Source organism: Sminthopsis crassicaudata, chromosome 3 (assembly GCF_048593235.1).
Source record: "Sminthopsis crassicaudata isolate SCR6 chromosome 3, ASM4859323v1, whole genome shotgun sequence".
NCBI classification, from domain to species: Eukaryota; Metazoa; Chordata; class Mammalia; order Dasyuromorphia; family Dasyuridae; genus Sminthopsis; species Sminthopsis crassicaudata.
The window spans coordinates 585,026,786-585,048,017 of NC_133619.1; the positions used below are offsets into that span (position 1 = coordinate 585,026,786).

Below are 21,232 nucleotides of genomic sequence, written 5' to 3' on the forward strand. Positions count from 1 at the left end.
TCCTTTTAAAAGTGTAATCTCCTTTAAATATGTAAATTCCTCCTCAGAAGTTCAAAGGTGAAAACTCCCCCTATAGGCGGAACTAAAGGTGTGAATTCTGAACTAGAGAATTGCTCAGACAATCTGAGTTCTCACCTTGTAATCCTAACAGCCAAAGAAAAACTTGAGAATATCATTGAATGCAAAATGGATAATTTTTATTACATTAAGTTAAAAAGTTTTTTTGTACAAACAAAACTAATACAGAAATTCTGAGATTTAGAAAGAGAAAAACAAAACATGGTTTTCAAAACCACTGGAAGGATGTGTGTGTGTGTGTGTGTGTGTGTGTGTGTGTGTGTGTGTGTGTGTTAATAAGGAGGGTTTAGGTTTTCAAATCATAAGAGAGATGTATAAAAATGAAAAAAGAGTTTAAGCATGTTTGAAAGGTGTGGGAAAGTGTGAAATTGAGATTAGCTCCCTGGAGGCCTCAGAATCAGCTGGAGTCAGGATAAGCAAAAGTCCTTGATCTTTAGGGGGAGAAGTGAAGGGAATGGACAAAACTGCCTCACATTCTCCATTGACCTGCCTTTTTCTTGTCCTCCTCCAAAGTGACTTTGGCTTGTCTCACTCCACCCCCTAATCCCTCCTACAATTATCTATATATACCAAAAAACAGAATAGTGAGAAGGGCCATTTTTCCAAGCATATGCTAATAAAGTATTGTCCAATAGGTAATTAGCCTTAAGTGCTCAATTGTCTGATTCCAGTGCACCTATTCAGAGTTTCAGCCCTTTACAGGAAAGTTTTAGTTTTAAGTGGAAAGGTTGTATGAACCTTCAGGTATTTACTTTATTGGAAACTATCGTAGTAAAAAAAAAAAAAAAAAATCACAGCTTGATTTGAAAATCAATAGAGAAAAGTTATAGAGGGCTAAAAGTAAATTGATAAGCAATGGGTTCTTTCTGAGATTTGAACCAAATTATAATGTGCTCTTAAGTGTGATAATTGGAGTAGATTAAAATTTAATAACAAACTTCCACTTTAAAAAATCTTTAGCAATGAATTGGCTGGAAATATGAATCTCATCACATGAAATGCTTGGAATAAATAGCTCTTGTACAAAATATAAAACTAAACAATTGTAATTACAAACTGAGATTTTGTGTGATATCATTTGGAAAATAGATTCAAATATATATATATTTAAATTTAATTTTTATTTTATTTTATAATTATAACTTTTTTTTTTGACAATACATATGCATGGGTAATTTTTTACAACATTATCCCTTGCACTTACTTCTATTCAGATTTTTTCCCTTCCTCCCCCAACCCCCTCCCCCAGATGGCAGGCAGTCTTATACATGTTAATTATATATACAGTATATTCTAGATACAATATGTGTGTAGAACCGAATTTCTTGTTGCACAGGAAGAATTGGATTCAGAAGGTAAAAATAACAGTTTACACTCATTTCCCAGTGTTCCTTTTCTGGATGTAGCTGATTCTGTCCATCATTAATCAATTGGAATTGGATTAGCTCTTCTCTATGTTGAAGATATCCACTTCCATCAGCATTCATCCTCATACAGTATCATTGTTGAAGTGTATAATGATCTTCTGGTTCTGCTCGTTTCACTTAGCATCAGTTGATGTAAGTCTCTCCAAGCATCTCTGTATTTCTCCTGTTGGTCATTTCTTACAGAACAATAATATTCCATAACATTCATATACCATAATTTATCCAACCATTCTCCAATTGATGGACATCCATTCATCTTCCAGCTTCTAGCCACTATAAAAAGGGCTGCCACAAACATTTTGACACATACAGGACCCTTTCCCTTCTCTAGTAGTTCCTTGGGATATAAGCCCAGTAGTAGTATGGCTGGGTCAAAGGGTATGCACATTTTAATAACTTTTTAGGCATAATTCCAGATTGCTCTCCAGAATGGTTAGATTCTTTCACAACTCCACCAACAATGCATCAGTGTCCCAGTTTTCCCACAGCCCCTCCAACATTCATCCTTATTTGTTCCTGTCATCTTAGCCAATCTGACAGGTGTGTAATGATATCTCAGAGTTGCCTTAATTTGCATTTCTCTGATCAATAGTGATTTGGAACACTCTTTCATATGAGCGGAAATAGTTTTAATTTCATCATCTGAAAATTGTCTGTTCATATCCTTTGACCATTTATCAATTGGAGAATGGCTTGATTTCTTATAAATTAAAGTCAATTCTCTGTATATTTTGGAGATGAGGCCTTTATCAGAACCTTTAACTGTAAAAATGTTTTCCCAATTTGTTACTTCCCTTCTAATCTTGTTTGCATTAGTTTTGTTTGTGCAGAAACTTTTTAATTTGATGTAATCAAAATTTTCTATTTTGTGATCAATAATGGTCTCTAGTTCTCCCTTGGACACAAACTCCTTCCTCCTCCACAAATCTGAGAGGTAAACCATCCCATGTTCCTCCAATTTATTTATGATTTCGTTCTTTATGCCTAAATCTTGGACCCATTTTGATCTAATCTTAGTATGTGGTGTTAAATGTGGGTCCATGCCTAGTTTCTGCCATACTAATTTCCAGTGTTCCCAGCAGTTTTTGTCAAATAATGAATTCTTATCCCAAAATTTGGGATCTTTGGGTTTGTCAAACACTAGATTGCTATTTTTATTCACTATCTTGCCCTGTGAACCTAACCTATGCCACTGATCAACTAGTCTATTTCTTAGCCAATACCAAATGGTTTTGGTGACTTTATAATATAGTTCTAGATAAAATAGATTCAAATATAATTAAACTTATTCTGGTCTCATTACAGAGGAAATGTGTTTCTCCTAATAAGATGCTTATGATAAGTTAGAATTTATTATACTATTTGACATTAAGACATATTGGGGAAATGTCTGGATCTGAAAAGTTGTGGCTTGGGTGATCTAAACCAAATTAACTCAGTATACCAATCTGTAATATGGATAAAGATAATACCTTGATTTCAATTTCATAATTAATTATATTAAGACTATTGGTAAAATGGTAAATTCATTTTAGTTTGGTTTTGTATTGCATTATAAATACAGTAGTTAAAAGATTGGTGTTAAATATTTGAAATTGTTCAATTAGAAAATTCAATAGGGATCCATAATTTCTTCTTCTTCTTTTTTTTTTTTTGCCATTCTATTTTGTTCTTATATTGTGCAAATAAAGAATCATTGCACTAAGATTTCTGCTTGAGAAAAAAGTAGGCCATATTTTGCCAGCATGAAAATCAGTCCTCTAGAATCTTAGAATGAGAAATTTTTAAAGCAATGGTTTTTAATACTTAGATGAAATTTTGTACAAAACCTAAAGCCACTTCACTGAAATTTGGGTGGAAAAATTTAGGTGTGCCAAAGTTCAAATTTCTCTCTCTGATAGAAATATCAAGATGATTTTATTATTCATCAGTAAGTCAGATACTATCAGAAAGCTCAGAGAGTAATTCTGACCTTAACTTACAAAAGCATTTGTTAGACATACTGAGAGGTAATCCTTAAGGCATCCTTGAAGAAGCTCTTAATGATTCTTCATCTCCATGATGCTGGCCAATTAGTTCCCTGTTCTATTTTTTATTCCACATTATAAAGGGTAGAGCCATTATCCATAATAAAGGATACCTAGTTAGGAGATCTGCTTCGGTTTATCCTTTTTGGTTAAATTTTTATTAAAATGAGCTAACTTAATAATTACAGTTGTGAAGTTTATTTGGTAAAATTTTATTATGTGTATTTCCTAGTACATGTCAATGCAAAATTAAATGCATGTTTATGTTATGAAACTTAATGACATCAACATAGTTATAATCTTGGTTGATAAAGAGTTGTTAGAAAGCTGCTATCTTTATCAAGTATTTTTTATTTCACTGGGACATAAGGTGTGTTCAGGGAAGACTAATACCTCTGGCTGCTGAACTCTTTTTAGGGATGCTTTCTACCTTTGACATCTACCTGATCCACCTAGTTCCTACTTGTGGCTCCAAGAAGCTACAGAATGCATGAAGGCCACACATTAGTAAGCCATTTTAGCAGATGGGCTAAATCACATTGAGGGTAACCAAGGAGTCTCAAACCCTTTGTCCAGTTAAGGGGAGTCTAGTCCAAGAATGTGAAAACTTCCCTTGGTGGAATCTGTGAATGAAAACATTTGTTCAAATGATTGGCCATGAAATCAGCTGAAGCAGATTGTGGCCTGCTTAGAACTTAGACATCAAAGATAGCAAGGTCATCTCTTGTATCCAGAGCCATCATTAATCATTTTGACTTTGTCTTGCTACTAGACTATGATGACTCTGGAGGAAAAAATGAGGTCATCAACTTCATGCAACTCTGCCTCACTTAAATCCAATTTATGTATGAATAAAAATATATTACCATTTTGCTATTGGTTCATATGGAGTACTTGCATCTATCCCATAGTAAAGCATTTCAAGCTCATATAGGTCTGAGAAGCCACAGCTGGACACATTGTACCTTGACTCCAACATAGTGCTGTCATTTAATTACTTCTTGAAAATAAAGGACAACAACCAATTTTATTCAATAGGATTACATTAATTATTTGAAAAACTTCTTTGTTCAATTTGTTCACATATGACATGATTTCAGCTCTGCTGATATGATATAATGCTGTAATGCTTAAAACCTGAAAGCTATGAGATTTAGAGGTGAAAGAATCATCTTCATATCTACCTAAAATACAAAATTTCAGCTTATGTTAAGGAAATAAATTCCATCTAAATTTGTTTAACTGTATTAAAGTCACATGTGATAGTATGAATGTTTTTCTACATGAGGGCAACTTGAAAATGTATTTGACTAAATTTATGTTATCTGATTAGAGATATTTTTGTACTAAGATATTATGTTCTAAATTACTTGTATTTTAAATTCTGAGAAATTATTGTATAAGAAATGTTGCTAGGAAAGCAAATTCTTTTCTAAATTAGATGCTACTAGATTATGAATTGAACTGTTAAAACAAGGTAGGAAACATTATTGGAAAACTATTATGTTATTTTATCAGTCTTGCTAATCACATTTTTTACAATATTCTGAAATACTGAAATTTAAGAAACTGGAAACTTTCATGTTTGCTTATAGTTAAGAGAAAGTTTTAGCTAATTTTATTTGGTTATCAGTTACAAAAATTATAAAGCTGTTAATTGTATCATAATGTAAATTCTGTCAAGTGTTTATGGTATATTTTAAATGGGAATGATGATAATTTCTATGTGGGAAAAAGTATGAAGAAAAGATTTTGTAAAATCTCCTTGTTTGCTTGAAACTATCTGTTTGGGCAAAGCTATAAACTCTTATCTCCTAATCCTGTGTAAGAGCTATCTATATGAAATTTCTGTCCCTTTCCCCATTTCAAACACTCCCTGATAAGAGAGGGGAATAATAAGGAATTTTTTTGGAAATAATTAGGAATTTGTTTATAGCCTAGGAAAATTTAAAAGCTGGGTGCTTTTGTTGATAAGCTGATTTATTCTAACAATATGAGAATAATTTATCTCCCGCCCTAAGCATGATTAGTGAAACTTGCTGTGTAAGATTGAATTTATTGGATTATAATGGATATTATTCTGAAATCTACTCCACATATCCTGTAGAAATCCTGTAGAGGCAATGATTCATAATGCTCAAATCCTTTGGAGGTGACATCTGTGAACTGCAGGTAGAATTCTATCTTATGGGTAAAGCTAGAAGAGCAAATTTTGATAAGAGGTAAACTCTTGCCTCATTTTTTTCTTGAATGCACAATTTTCTCACCTAACTGACTACACCTCTTTAAAAAAAATTAATTGTATTTTATTTTCCATCTCCATTTTCCATCTGATGGCTTTATATATATATATATAATATACAAATATGTAACATATATTATATAACATATAAATTATTATTTATACTTATTCCTATGCCATCTAGTGTTTTTCATAAAAATGAGTGTTATATTTTGTTAGAAACTTTTTCTGCATCGATTGAGATAACTAATTGATTTCTGTTGTTTTTGTTATTGATATGGTTAATTATGCTGACCATTTCCTAATATTGAATCAGCCCTATATTCCTGGCATAAATCCAACCTGGTCATAGCATGTGATCTTTATAATATATTGTTCTAATTTCTTTGCTAGTATTGTACTTAAAGTTTTTGCATCAATATTCTTTAGGAAAATTGATCTATAGTTTTCTTTCTGTTAGAGCTCTTAGTTTGGGTATCAGCAGCAAATTGATATTGTAAAAGGAATTTGGTAGGATTCCTTCTTCAACTATTTCCCCAAATAGTTGATATAGTTTATGGATCAATTCTTTAAATATTTGGTAGAATTCATTTGTGAATCCATCTGGTCCTGAAGATTTTTTCTTAGGAAGCTCGTTGATGGAATGTTCAATTTCTTTTTTTAAAATTAGATTATTTAAATATTTTATTTCTTCTGTTAATATCAATAATTTATATTTTGGAAATAGTTGTACAATTTTTTCAGAATGTCAAATTTATTGGCATATAATTGGGCAAAATAGTTTCTAACAATTGTCTTAATTTCCTCTTCATTAGCAATGAATTCATTCCTTTCATTTTTGATATTAGTAATTTGATTTTCTTTTCCTTTTTGTAACCAAATTAATCAGTGGCTTATCTGTTTTATTGATTTTTTTTTTCTTAAAACCATCTTCTAGTTTTATTATTTATTTATTTATTTATTCAATGGTTTCATTACTTTCAATTTCATTAGTCTCTCCTTTGACTTTTAAGGATTTCCAAGTGTTTACTGGGGGAGGTTAATTTGTTCTTTTTCTAGTTTTTTTTAATTGCTTGCCCAATTCATGTTCTGCTTTTTCTCTATTTTATTGATATTATGCAATTAGAAATATACATTTTCCCCTAAGCACTGCTCTAGATGCATCCCATAAATTTTGATATGTTGTCTCATTGTTGTCATTTTCTTTAATGCAATTATTGGTTTTTGATCCACGTGTTTGATCCAGGTTCTTTTTTGTTTTGGGTGGATTTTTTATTAATTTTTCCAATCTATTCCACAATTTTTGACGAGCTCTACTGGTAAAGAGGGATACTGTCCTTAGATTCTTGGAGCACAGAAAGAAAAATAGTATGTTTCAATCTGTGATCAGATAATAACAGTTCTTTCTCTGAAGGAAGATAGCATGTTTCATTATGAGTCTTTTGAGATTGTCTTAGATAATTGTTTTGCTGAGAGTTACTAAGTCAATCACAATTCTTCATTGTACAATGTTGCTATTATTGCATACAAAGTTTTCCTAATTCTGCTCACTTCACTTTGCATTAATTCATATAAGTCTTTTCAGGTTTTTCTGAAATTATCTTGCTTATCATTTCTTATAACACTGTAGTATTCCCTCACAATCATATAACACAACTTGTTCTTTATTTAGTCATTCCCTATTGATGAGTTTCTCCTTGATTTACAATTCTTAGCTATCCCCCCAAAAAAAAGTTGCTATTAATGTTTTTGTACAAATAGAAAAATGACTCATTCCAAGTCAAGTTCTCATAGTTTTTTAAGATTTTTCAGCCTGTTAATGCCAATATTTATATCAAGTACAGGATTTTGAAAAAGATAAAGCAAGGGTTAATTTTTCTAGAAGTTTAAAGAAGTTTCAAGTGAGCTATGGGTTCTTAATTTAATGTATTTATTATGATTCTATTGTTAAGAAGATCAGAACCACAAGGCTTAAACTATTTGTGATCACATGACCTAGTTATTGAAGAATTAATGTTTAAGTTATTATATTAAATTGTTTTGAGATCTATTTTGTAAAATATTTTAGCAAGAACATCTGGGAATCTACAAGTGGTATTGCAGCAGAGAAGTAAATCTATTAAAAGAGCAGTTTACCTTAGAGCTTACCTGAGATGTTTCCTTATGATGGGACTACTACAAAGTACATCTTAGATTCAAGACAAAATGTGCTGATGAAATGAACATTAGGGATGGGTCACTTCCAACCCATCACTGCTTGATAGAAAGACCTAACTTTTAACATTCCTGGTTCAAATGTTCTTTTCTTGCCTCATTTGACCTTACGAATATTTTCCATCTCTCTTTTTTAGAGATACCTTACTTTCCTTGTACAAATAGCTCTTCAACATAAATATTTCATGGTTTTGCTATATCATAGGTCAATATAAGAAATTAAGTGGGAATTTTTGAGTTTTGCTGAAGCTGCATACGTAAAAAAGTCAGCAAACAATATGGAAAAAGCTTAGAAACAATTTCATTTTTTAAATAGGCATACATATTTATACGATTATCTTGCTGCAGAAGAAAAATCAGATCAAAAAGGAAAAAAATGAGAAATAAAATAAAGTTCAAGCAAACAACAATAAAAGAAGTAAAAATACTATGTTGTGATCTACACTCAGTTCCCATAGTCCTCTCTCTGGCTGTAGATGGCTTTCATCATTACAAGATTATTGAAACTAGCATCAATCATCTCATTATTGAGAAGAGCCACATCTATCAGAATTGATCATCATATAATTTTGCTGTTGCCATGTACAATGATCTCCCAGTTCTGCTCATTTCACTTGACATCAGTTCATGTGTCCCTCCAGGCCTCTTGAAATTATTCTGCTTATCATTTCTTACAGAACAATAATATTCCATAACATTCATATATCATAACTTATTCATTCTCCAACTGATGAGTATCCATTCAGTTTCCAATTTCTTGCCACTACAAAAAGGGCTGCCACAAACATTTTTGCACATGTGGGTCCCTTTTCCTCCATTAAGATCTCTTTGGGCTATAAGCCCAATAGGAATACTGCTGGATCAAAGAGTATGCATAGTTTGATAGCTCTTTGAGCATAGTTCCAAATTGCTCTCCAGAATGGTTGGATCACTTCATAATTTTACCAACAATATATTAGTGTCCCAGTTTTCCCCACATCCCCACCAATATTCATCATTATCTTTTCTGTCATCTTAGTCAATCTGAGAGATATGTAGTGGTACCTCAGAGTTGTCTATTTGCATTTCTCTGATCAATAGTGATTTAGAGCACCTTTTTGTATGATGAGAAATGGTTTTAATTTCTTCATCTGAAAATTGTCTGTTCATATCTTTTGACCATTTATCAATTGGAGAATGGCTTGAATTCTTATAAATTTGAGTCAATTCTCTATATATTTTAGAAATAAGTCCTTTACCTGAATGCTTGAATGTAAAATTTATTATTTATTAATAATTAATTAATAATTAAATTTATTTATCCCAATTTATTGATCTCCTTCCAATCTTGTCTGCATTAGCTTTGTTTGTACAAAAACTTTTTTAACTTAATAAAATTAAAATTACCTATTTTTGTTCAATAATGAGCTTCAGGTCTTCTTTGGTCACAAATTCCTTCCTTCTCCATAGATCTAATAGGTAAACTATCCTATTTCTTCTAATTTGCTTATAATATCATTCTTTATGTCTAAATCATGAACCCATTTCAACCTTACCTTGGTATATGGTATTAGGTGTAGTTCAGTGCCTAGTTTCTGCCACATTAGTTTCCAAATTTCCCAGCAGTTTTTGTCAATTAGTGAGTTTTTATTACAAAAGCTGGGGTCTTGGGGTTTGTCAAACACTAGATTATTATAGTTATTGACTATTCCATTGATCAGCTATTCTATTTCTTAGCCAGTACCAAATGATTTTAATGTCTGATGCTTTATAATATAGTTTTAGGTCTGGCACAGCTAGGCCACCTTGACTGGCATTTTTTTTCATCAATTCCTTTGAAATTCTTGACCTTTTGTTCTTCCAGATGAACTTTGTTATTATTTTTTTCCTAGATCTGTAAAATAATTTCTTGGGAGTTTGATTGGTATGGCACTAAATAAGTAGATTGATTTAGGTATTATAGTCATTTTTATTATATTTGCTCTGCCTAGCCATGAGCACTTGATAGTTTTCCAGTTGATTGGAGCTGACTTTATTTGTGTGGAAAGTATTTTGAAGTTGTGTTCATATAGTTCCTGACTTTGCTTTGGCAGATAGATTCTCAAATATTTTGTATTAATGACTGTTATTTGAAATGGAATATTGTGTTATAAGAAACAATAATGCAGGATGCTCTCAAAAAAAAAAACTGGAAAAACTTCCATGGGCTCTTGAAAGATTAAAGGTATTATATACAAAGTAACAGCAATAATATGATGATCAGCTATGAGCAATATAATGACATAAGACAATTCTGAAAGACATATAATGAAAAATGTTCTCCATACCCAGAAAAAGAATTGATTATATTTGAACACAGCTTGAAGCATAGTTTTCTTTTTTTTTTAATTTTATAATTATAAAAATTTTTTTGACAGTACATATGCATGAGTAATTTTTTATAACATTATCCCTTGTATTCATTTTTCCAAATTTTCCCCTCCCTCCCTCTATTCCCTCTCCTAGATGACAGGCAATCCCATACATATTAAATGTGTTACAGTATAACCTAGATACAATATATGTGTGTAAAACCAATTTTCTTGTTGCACGTTAAGTATTGGATTCTGAAGGTATGAGTAACCTGGGTAGAAAGACAATAGTGCTAACATTCAATTCCCAGTGTTCCTTCTCTGGGTGTAGTTGTTTCTGTCCATCATTTATCAACTGGAAGTGAGTTGGATCTTCTTTATGTTGAAGATATCTATTTCCATCAGAATATATCTTCATACAGTATTGTTGTTGAAGTGTATAGTGATCTTCTGGTTCTGCTCATTTCACTCAGCATCAGTTGATGTAAGTCTCTCCAAACCTCTCTGTATTCATCCTGCTGGCCATTTCTTATAGAACAATAATATTCCATAACATTCATATACCATAATTTACCCAACCATTCTCCAACTGATGGACATCCATTCATTTTCCACTTTCTAGCCACTACAAAAGGAGCTGCCACAAACATTTTGGCACATACAGGTCCCTTTCTCAATTTTAGTATTTCTTTGGGATATAAGCCCAGTAATAGCACTGCTGGATCAAAGGGTATGCACAGTTTGATAACTTTTTGGGCATAGTTCCAAATTGCTCTCCAGAATTGCCGGATTCTTTCACAACTCCACCAACAATGCATTAGTGTCCCAGTTTTCCTGCATCCCCTCCAACATTCATCATTATTTGTTCCTGACATCTTTGAAGCATAGTTTTCTAAAAATTTTATTTTTATTGAGTTGTGAGGGGGTTTTCAGGGAAGAGGGAGTGGAATATATATTTTCTTTCATAACTTGACTTTTATGGAAATGTTTCGCATACCTTCACATATGCCTTCTCAGTGAGGGGATTGGGAGTGGGGAGGAAGGAAGTGAGAATTTAGAACTCAAAATGTTAAAAACACATACCAAAATTATTTTATATATAACTGGGGAAAATATTAAAAATTAAATAGAAAAGTGTTTTGGCATTCCTTCTAAAATACTTTCTTCTGCTGCTGCCACAAACATTCTTTTATTCCAAAGTTCTATTATGCCCCTGAGACTTTTCAAATAATCCTAATAAATCCACTTAGGGAAACTGTTGGGACAAACAAAATACTTAGATGTTCTGGAGATTATAAATTTTCCATCTAAAATCTTCAAAAAGTAAGCTTGCTATTGTTTAACTGTTTTAAACAAATTGTTTAATTTATATAACTGTACATGATTGTACTTTACCAGAGATAAAGGTAAGGGCCAAGGTGACCACTTCTCCAAATCTCCAAATTTGGCTTTCTGTTATCCTGTGAAATTCCATGTCCTTCAAGATCCCTGATTTCCATATTCTTTCAGTTAACATTTCCCCAGGATTCTTTCTGCCTCATTATGGCCCCTCTTTCATAATTTAATCTGGAGAAATCTCTATATATAGCTTATGTCTAGGTCTCCACATAATTGAGTAAAGAGGTGCACAATCATTGTACAAGTACTCATGGTAACAGTGCATATATCAGGTGTAAGACAGCATTTATTTCAGAAAACACAAAAAGGGTATAATTCTTTTCTTTCTGCTGTTTAAATTTTTCTTTTTAAAAAAATTCTGAACTAAAGAAAAACCAAATAAAACAAACATTCAGGTAGTATACATAGATGTATGGTTGCTGACTAAAGAAAATATAACTCAGTTCACATATGGACTGACATGTTCTAGAATCTGGCCTTCAAAGAGAGGCTGTGATTTTTAAGGGGAGCAGGATGACACCTGTTGGTTACCATAATAAGCAAAATTCTTAAGTCTTTCTTACTTTTTTTCTTGAAATGTAGTGGTTATTATATAACTTGTTTTTTGAGTTTTGTTCATTTTATTCTAAGTTCATTTGTTCTTTGTAGGTTTTTCTGAAATTATCCTTTTCATAATTTTTAATGGGGCAATATAATTCTATTACTTCATATACTATAATTTGTTCAACCATTCCTTACCTCTTATATTTCAGGTTTTTAACATAACAAAAAGCAGCTATAAAGCAATATAATTTTCCTTCCTCTCCTATGAGTCCCATTACTTACAGAGTTGCCCAAAGTTTTATTGCATCTACCCATGGTTTTGCTTCCCCTTGTAAAGAAAATAGACTTATGGTCCCTAGTTGGGCAAGCTTCTGACATTTCAGTGAATTCCATTTTCCCCGGTTCTCTTTTTAGGGACCTTATAGAACTTCTAAACTCATCTCATAGAAAGTCTTCTTTCAAAAAGACTGGTAAGTCAGGCAACATCTCAGCATTCAAGTGAGTTCCCTTTTGCCCTGGAAGTAACTAAAAGCCCTGAAGATACAGATTTTCCCAGAAGAAAACATTCCAAGAGTATTAATCAGGTAGCTCCCTGCCCAACACATTAGTACCATTCCAATAACTCACTGTAATAACAGAGGGCATAATCAAGGTCCTTTACCCTTCCATTTTGTGGCTTATGTAGTTTGTTGCTCCTTTAGGTATATGATCTTTTCTTTAAGAGAATCCCCAAAGGACTGCTACTCAAGAACTCCTACTTCTCTGATAGAAGACTATTTTGGAACTCAAACTTGGGTTTGATAGAAAAGATAAAAGTGCCCAGGAAATCCCCCCTTCTCTGGCCAGATTCCAAAATCAATATGTCATTCATTTGCCACCTGGCTATACTCCTCTGGACTTCTCCATCATGGCCAGGAAATGAGGATTATATAAGACATTGATTTCACACCTCATCAGTACCCTTTGCTCCTAGGGCCCTTCCTTCCCTCTTATTGCAAGGTGGGAATCTCTCTTCCTAGGAATTTCTTTCCCATCCTTTCTGCTCCCTTTTATATGTTGTTTTTCTTTTTTAGATCATAAGCTCCTCCAAGGTGACACTGTCTTTTCCCTTTCTTTGTATCACAGATTTTAACACAGTACCTGGAGCATAATAGACACTTAGTGAATTTGTTCATTAAATGACTGATATCAGTCCTTCTATTCTGATAAATGGAAGATTAGAAATTCAACATTGTCCTGAAATTCCTCCTCCTCAATCCAGGAATCTAGCAGTTAGGAATATGACATTTTTCCTGCTTTCCCTACAGAGGAAAATTGGGCTTGAGAATTCTTACTACTTAACCATGTGATTTTCTTCTCCATGGCTAACAAATAAAAATAGTTTAAATTAATTTATATTGGTTTATATTCATTATGCCATTTGATTCTCACAACAATTTTATTAAGTAAGCCCTATTATTATCCCTGCTTTATTGATGAGGACACTGAAGCTCCAGGAAATTTAGCTATTAAGTATCTATTGCAGGATTTGATAGCAGCCTTCCTAAATCCAAGTCCAATGATCTATCCACTTTGATGCCATGCTACTATTTCTCAGATGACAGTTACATCAATGGCTCTCCGAGGATGAAGCCAAAAACTGAAGAGTCCAGATATTTTCTGTTGAAGCCATATTGATGATTTCGTGTGTGCCCCTGTCATGTGGTACTAGTCCAAAGTTGCTATTAAAGAATTCTGGAGAGGGTGACTAAAATTTGCACCCATTTCTCTGTTCCTAGAATTTTGCTAAAAAGAAGAAATAGATGAAAGTAGGTCTCTTGGTTTTCTTAAAACTATAGGCCAATACAAAGGGATGGCTCTTCCCACAAAAGTACAAGCCAAAAAGTTCATTTCATGGCTAGCCTTAATCTTTGAAGGCAGGAGATGCTTTTAATTCTTTCACAGATGTGCCAATGGATATATCACAACCCTCCATAGACTGATATTATCAAAGTTCCAAACAAAAGCTTGCCACTTTATAAACTCACCTTCAGGGAACTCCTATGGCCAACTGTTTCCTTAATATTGTATACTTGTTATGCATATGTATATATATATATATACATATATATGTATATGTATATATATGTATATATATACATATATATATGTATATGTATATATATATATATATATATGTATCTGTTTCTTGGCTCCTTACTTGACTACAAATTCTATAAAGGTAGGAATCATGTTTTATCTAAACTTAGTATTTATTCCAACACCCAGAAGTTTGCCTATATGCTTTGCCCAAAAGACAATGAGTTATAGAATTTTGAATTGAAAGGATCTTTAGTCAACTAAAACTAATAGAGATTCCCTCTGCAACATGCTTCTTAAGTAATTACACAGCCTCAGTTTGATAAATGCATTGGAAAAATATAAGCAAAGTGTTGTGTGAGGTCATGGCATCCTCTTCCCCAAACTCCTGGCTCCCTGGTTTAGAAGGATTTACATTCTGACCCAGTCTCTCCATCTTCATGTTTCTTGAAAAATCAATTCCATAGACAGCCCAGTTACTAATTCTATCTATTTCATCTCAGTACTTGTTTTCCCTATTTTCCCTAAAATCCATCTTCTTTCACCATTGGTGAGAACTTTTGTCTTGTGAACAGCCTGATCCAGTGGAATGGGTGGTAAATGAATGAATGCATAAAAGAATTGAAAGATGGATGGAAAAATGAATGATAGGTTTATAGATGAATGATTGGATAAACATGTAAAAATGGGTAGTTAAATGAACTGATGAACAGATGGATAAATGAATAGGTAAATGGATAGCTATATAGATAGAAAAATGGGTAGATGAATGTATACTTCAATGCATGGGTGAGTGAATGCTGGGATATATGACTGGGTTTAAGTGTTATATGGCTCAATAGATGAATAAGTAGATTGAAGAGTGAGAGGTTGGAAAGGTAGATGAATGTGTAAATGAAGAGAAAGTCAGTGGATGGGAGTAGCAATGAATGGATGAATGGATGAAGTAGGTAGGTAGATGTACAGAACAACAACAAAACTAGCATTAATATAGTGCTTAGTATGTAGTAGGCACTGTGCTAAGGGCTTTACAAATATTATCTCATTTGATTGTCACAATTATCCTGCAAGGGAGATATTATTATCCCCAATTTACCCTTGGAGAAATTGAGGCAAATATTGGTTAATTGACATGCATAGGATCACACATATAAGAATGGAAGGATAAATGAATGAACTAGTGTGTGGATGGATTGATATAACTCCTCCTCCACTGGTGCACTTTTTTTACATTGGCACAAAAGGCACAAGTGTACATATGCAAATGGTGGACAAAGTGCATGTGCCCATATACTTACTATATAGCTCTTAGGCAGAGCTACTTAGGTAGACTGAGCTACTCAGAGTGCTCTATTTGGTGAAGCCACCAGAGGGCATTTGAGCTCAAGCTGCTGGAACTCCTTTATTATTAATCACCTAGCTTTTATTAAGAATTTTCTATGTTCCAGGCACTCTGTTAATTGCTGGAGATACATAGAAAAGCAAAATAATAATAATAATAATAATAATTTTAACATAACCTCTTCCCTCTAGAAATGTATATTCGAATGAGGGAGTCAACATGTAAATAAGTAGGTACATATAATAGATATGCAGAGTAGATAGGTTATCTGAAAATGAAAGACATTAACAACTTGAAAGACCAGGAAAGGGTTGGTAGGTAGCACAGTGAATAGACTGTAGGGTCTGGAATCAGGAAAAGCTCATCTTCCTCAGGCTTCAGATACTAACTGTGTGGCCTTGGAAAAGTCACTTAACCCTGTTTGCCTCAGTTTCCTCATCTGTAAAATGAGCTGGAGAAGGAAATGGCAAAGCCCTTCAGTATCTCTGCCAAGAAAGTCCTAAATGAGGTCATGAAGAGGCAAATACAACTAAAAATAACAACAGACCAAGCAAGGCCTCCTGAAGAAGATGGGATTTGTCTGTGTCCTCAAGGCAATTAGAAAAACTAACAGGCAAGGCTGAAGTGTCAGTTTTGCAGGTAAAAGTACAGAAAAAGGAGATCAAGGGTCCTTTTAGAGGAACTGCAAGTAAGTCAACATAACTGCATCATGAAGTTCATGGACGGAATATTGTTGTAAGGGTTAAAAAACCTCTGGAAGCAAGGAAGGCAGTTCAAGGCATGTGGGAGGACTTGAGGGATGAGAGGTTCTGAGGCACAGGAGAGTCCTACGTGGAGGTGGGGCATAGCCCCATGAGGCGGTGTCTGATTCCAGGTACCTAGCCTCCCTCCTTAGTGCTCTCAAAGCCTAGCACGCCTCCCTCCTTCTTCTCGGGCCAATCACATTATGCCAAGTTCCTAGAGGACTTCCCCCTTCCCCCATATCATCAGTGGGGTATAAATATGTGCTATCTCAGAATAAAGTTCTCTTTTGCTTCACCCCTAGCTAATGGTGGTCTGTCTCTATGGGATCCGGGTTGGTGCCCGAAGACAGGTAAGTGTGGCCTAGCTGTGCCCTCGACGGACGGGCATTAAGAATAGCTCTAAGGGGGGGGGCAGCTAGGTGGCGCAGTGGATAGAGCACCAGCCTTGAATTCAGGAGGGCCTGAGTTCAAATCTGGTCTCAGACACTTAACACTTCCTAGCTGTGTGACCCTGGGCAAGTCACTTAACCCCAGCCTCAAAAAAAAAAAAAAAAAAAAAAAAAAAAAGAAAAGAAAAGAATAGCTCTAAGGGGAGCTACCAGGTTAGAGTAGTCCATAGGGGTGTAACAATTGTGTGAATGAAACCTATCTGGGTCTTCTTTGGTTATTCTCAGCCCAAATTCAGACCAGTTTAAGGTATGATTATGGTCAACCATAATGCATAATCTATCAAATGGCCCATAACCCACTAAAGTTCTTTCCCAACTTTATATATCCCAAAAGAATTACTCATTCTCATACATAGATTAGAGTACATTTATTCAACAAACTAAAAAAGAAAGCAGCAGCTATTTCCTTCAAACTCCCTCACCCCAGCCAGATGATCCCTAGGCCAATGTCTGTAACTTTTAAAAAAAAAAAAAATTCTTTCCAGAACTGCATTTTCCATGAATCAAGGAGGAAGGAAGATTTCTCATAGTAATCACTCTCAACTCCTGTCAGCTAAGTGTTTCTGATACAGGTCACTTCAGAGAGGTGTTTACAGTGTTTCAGTTCCATTTCTGTCATCCTCTGGTATCACTTCTCAGTCCTGCAAGGTGGGGCGATACCCCGCAAAAAACAAGAGAGAAACTACTTCTTGAATTCACATTGCAAATAAATTCTTTAGACTTTAAGATAGTTTTTGTTTCTGATGTCTTTTTTAGTAAAGTAGGCAACTGTCTCAAAATTTCCCACTTAGAGGGTAACATTAGAACAACTTCAGACAACTGCCTTAGTGTTAAATGTCCCCTGACAATTAACATCTTCTTTTCTGATTATCTGAGGTACTTAGTGATAGTCAAAAAAGGAAGAAGAAACAACAGATGCCAATGGCTTGAGGAAAGCTGCCACAGTCATATGTTTTTACAAAGAGATGGACAGGCAGATGGATAGATGAATGGCTGAGTGTATAGATGGACAGATACATGAATAAGCTAATGGATGGATGGATGGATGGTGGATGAATGTATAGATGGATGCATAGATGGATAGATGGAAGAAGGAAGGGAAGAAAAGAAGAGTAGGTGGGCAGATTGTTCACATGGAGAGTATTTGGATATACTGATGACAAGCAGATGGATGGATGGATTGAGTAAATATATAAATGAATGGATGTGTAGGTGGAATGCATAGATAAATTGATAAGCAAATAAATAATCCAAACATCAGATTTAAATATAGAAAGGCCCAATTGAGAGAATCTAGAGTTTAGACCAATTCCCTATCTAATAGGTGAAGGAAACTGAAACAGAAAAGTTAAATGAGTTTCCTAATTAAGTACCAGAGCTGAATATCATGTCATCCAATCTGGATTTAGTTCTCTTTCCATTAATATTAGTTATGTTTAGCAAATACATAGCTATCATTTGAAGATTTGGCAAACCTTAACTTTACCAATATTATTTAATTTGATCCTTACAATAGCCCTGTAAGGTAGGTGCAATTGTAACCCCAATTTTACAGATAAGGAAACTGAGGATGAGAGAGCCTAAATGGCTTGTCCAGGGTCACATTGCAGATGAATGTTGGAAGTACAATTCAAACTCAGAGCTTCCTGATTGCCAAATATCTATAATTACATAATGTATGCATAAATAAACGGGGAACAGAGATTCTGAACAGTAATTTTTAGGATTTATTGTGCAAAAGTATAATTCTTGTGGAGGGCACCAGGTGGACCAGGTACTAAAGATGAAGAAAGCCTGACCAAGCCTCACTGTGTGCAACCCAGGAGGCTGGAAGCCACACTCTGGGGTGGAGGGAAGGCTTTGGCAGTCTTGAGCTCCTCAACATCTCGGTAACGATATACATTGGAACCAGTGATCAAGAAGAGCTCATTGGGTTTGCACAAAGCCCCATCCACATGGTTATGGGGTATTAAAAACTCTGTCCATGGGTCTTGTCCACCCAGCTTGAGATCAAGCTGCCACATCATTCTTCCTGTAAGAAAAAAAAAATATATATATATGTATATATCCCATCAACTCTCATGGAGACCCCTCTCTGACCCAGAGGCTTCCCTATAACCCAGGAGATGATATTACAGCCCAAGTGACTTTGGCACAGTTCAAGAAAGACCTACATAACATAGCAGGTCCCTACATAACCCCAGAAGACCCTAACACATTGAAGAAAAGCCTTATACCACCTGAGACAGCCCAGGCACTGTCTGACTTTAAGAAAACTCTGTCATAGCTGATGAGGCTCTGACAAAGTCCCAGCGAATCTGAAACTGTCTGAAAGAACCTCTTGTTCCCCATCACTCCAACCAACATACATATAGACACAGACACAGACACATATACGCCCCACTAGCACCCTGCCAACCCTAGGCTCTCACCAGAAATAACATAGAGCTGAGATGAGCCAGGGCAGGTGAAGGCAGCATCCACAGCATCAAGGTTGATTCCATAGGGGCTTCCCAGTTCCTTTTGCAACCTCCGAGGATACCCATCTACTAAGCGGTAGCCTCCATCTGTCAGGTAAATGTAGATTTGGGTGCCCTGTAGGGATTGACAGATTGGTGCATTGTAGACAACTATAAGCATGCCCAAGACTTTCCCTCTGACCCTTCCCTTGTGGCCTTGTGGCCTTCCTCAAGTCTTGCCCTCTGACTTGCTATGGTCAATACCTCAATCAAATAGAGCTTTTTCTCCCAAGAGAAGGCAGCATCCACATGTGAGGGTCCCTGGGGCCAGTGATGTGCAATGGGCCATCTATGCCAGCCGTCCCTCTTTGAGTCCAGACGCCAATAACTGGAATCTTCAGGGGAGATTCATAGGAAGAAAAGGAGACATTGAGATCATATAGGTATGATATATGAGAGGGCATAGCATAGTAGGGACATTGGCTATATATTGGCTATGGATAGGGGACACATATGGAAAAAAGCACTTTTTAAGCACTTACTGTGAGGGCTGAGGTGGGGGGGTGTAAGAGGATGCTAGGAACTCAGGCAGACATGGGAAACCATGGATTTTTAAAGGATACAGGAAACAAAGAAGGAACAAACAAAAACATTTGCCCTAGATGCAAGGTGGTGCAGAATCACAGAATCTCAGAGTTGGAAGGAACCTCAAAGATCATGCTGAAATGAGAATCCCTTCCAGGTAAACTTTAAAGTCCTAGAAGAATACTACCTAGTTATGGCTCTATTTGTTAGAAATCTTCCCAACCTCAAGCTTAAACTTATTCTTCTCTGCTTTCATCTACTCTTCTTCCTTCTGAAGGCCAAAATTAAATGGGCAGGTTAAGGAGATAGTGAGTGTTCAAGTGGATGCTAAATAATCACTCTTTGGAGAGGCAGTGAAGAGAATTCTTAGTCAATTTTGCTCTCAAAGTCTATGATACTGGAGCTGTGCATCTCTGAACTTTCCCTGGCTGTACTCCTTGTATCAGTAGCAGAAAGGCTCTTAGAGAGTCTCTCCCAGCCTCCCTTTGGCACTTTGACCTCTGCCCTAGGGCAGAGCCAAGGAAAATCCTCATCAGACTGGCTGGATCACTTCGATCAATTAGAATCCAGTGAGGAAGCACCATCCTTGAGCCTCTGATTCTCAAACAAGCCTGTAGGACAGAGGCTTGGAATAATGGGGTGGGAGCTTAGGGCTGGGTTTTCTTTGAAAGAAATTGCTTCCCAGTGGGAAAGGTAGGCAATGACCTAAAAAGGATCTTTTCTATGGTATAGTGGTAAGGACACTGGCTTTATAGTTAGAAAACGTGAGTTCCAATTATAATTCTACTTATTAGAGTGATGCAAGGCAAAACGTGGATTTGGAGCCAAATGAACTGGCTTCAAAATCTAGCTCTGCCATTCCTTGCCTGTGTGACCTTGAAAAAATTCTCTAGGCTTCAGTTTCCTCATCTATAAAATCAGAAGTAAAATTAGATAGTTACTAAGATCCCTTCTAGCTTAAATCTGAGCTCCTATATGTCCTCTCTGTGTGATCCTAGAAAGGGCATCTCATTTTTCTGGACCTCATTTCCTTCATTTATAAATTGGGAGAGGGGAGGAAAAAAATTGGACTTGATCACTAAGGTCCCTTTCAACTCCAGATTGCCTGATCTTGCAGTTGGTGTCCTGATTTAGGGGGAATTGAGGCAAAGGATTCATTTATCTCTGACACAGCAATAAGTAGACAAATTGAGAATAAAACCCTGGCATTCAGGAACAGTTACACAGAGCAGCCACAGCTGCTGGGGTTTTTTATTCAAATACTCAAGGTCAGGACCAAAAATATAGGAAATAGCAAAATGATTCCCCTTTTTCTG

At 35.1% G+C, this 21,232-nt stretch overlaps 1 protein-coding gene across 1 annotated transcript in view; it reads right to left on the minus strand.

Annotated features, from left to right (window-relative positions):
* Nucleotides 1-18,348: 18,348 nt before the first annotated feature.
* Nucleotides 18,349-21,232, minus strand: part of HPX (hemopexin) — a 32,379-nt gene continuing 29,495 nt past the window's right edge. Inside the window, exons 9-11 of the mRNA XM_074302537.1 lie at nt 19,596-19,726; nt 19,305-19,467; nt 18,349-18,904 (exon numbers count right to left, since the gene is read on the minus strand). Of these exons, the coding sequence (XP_074158638.1) occupies nt 18,678-18,904; nt 19,305-19,467; nt 19,596-19,726 (521 nt within the window). The 3' untranslated portion in view covers nt 18,349-18,677. The remainder of the gene's footprint in view (nt 18,905-19,304; nt 19,468-19,595; nt 19,727-21,232) is intronic.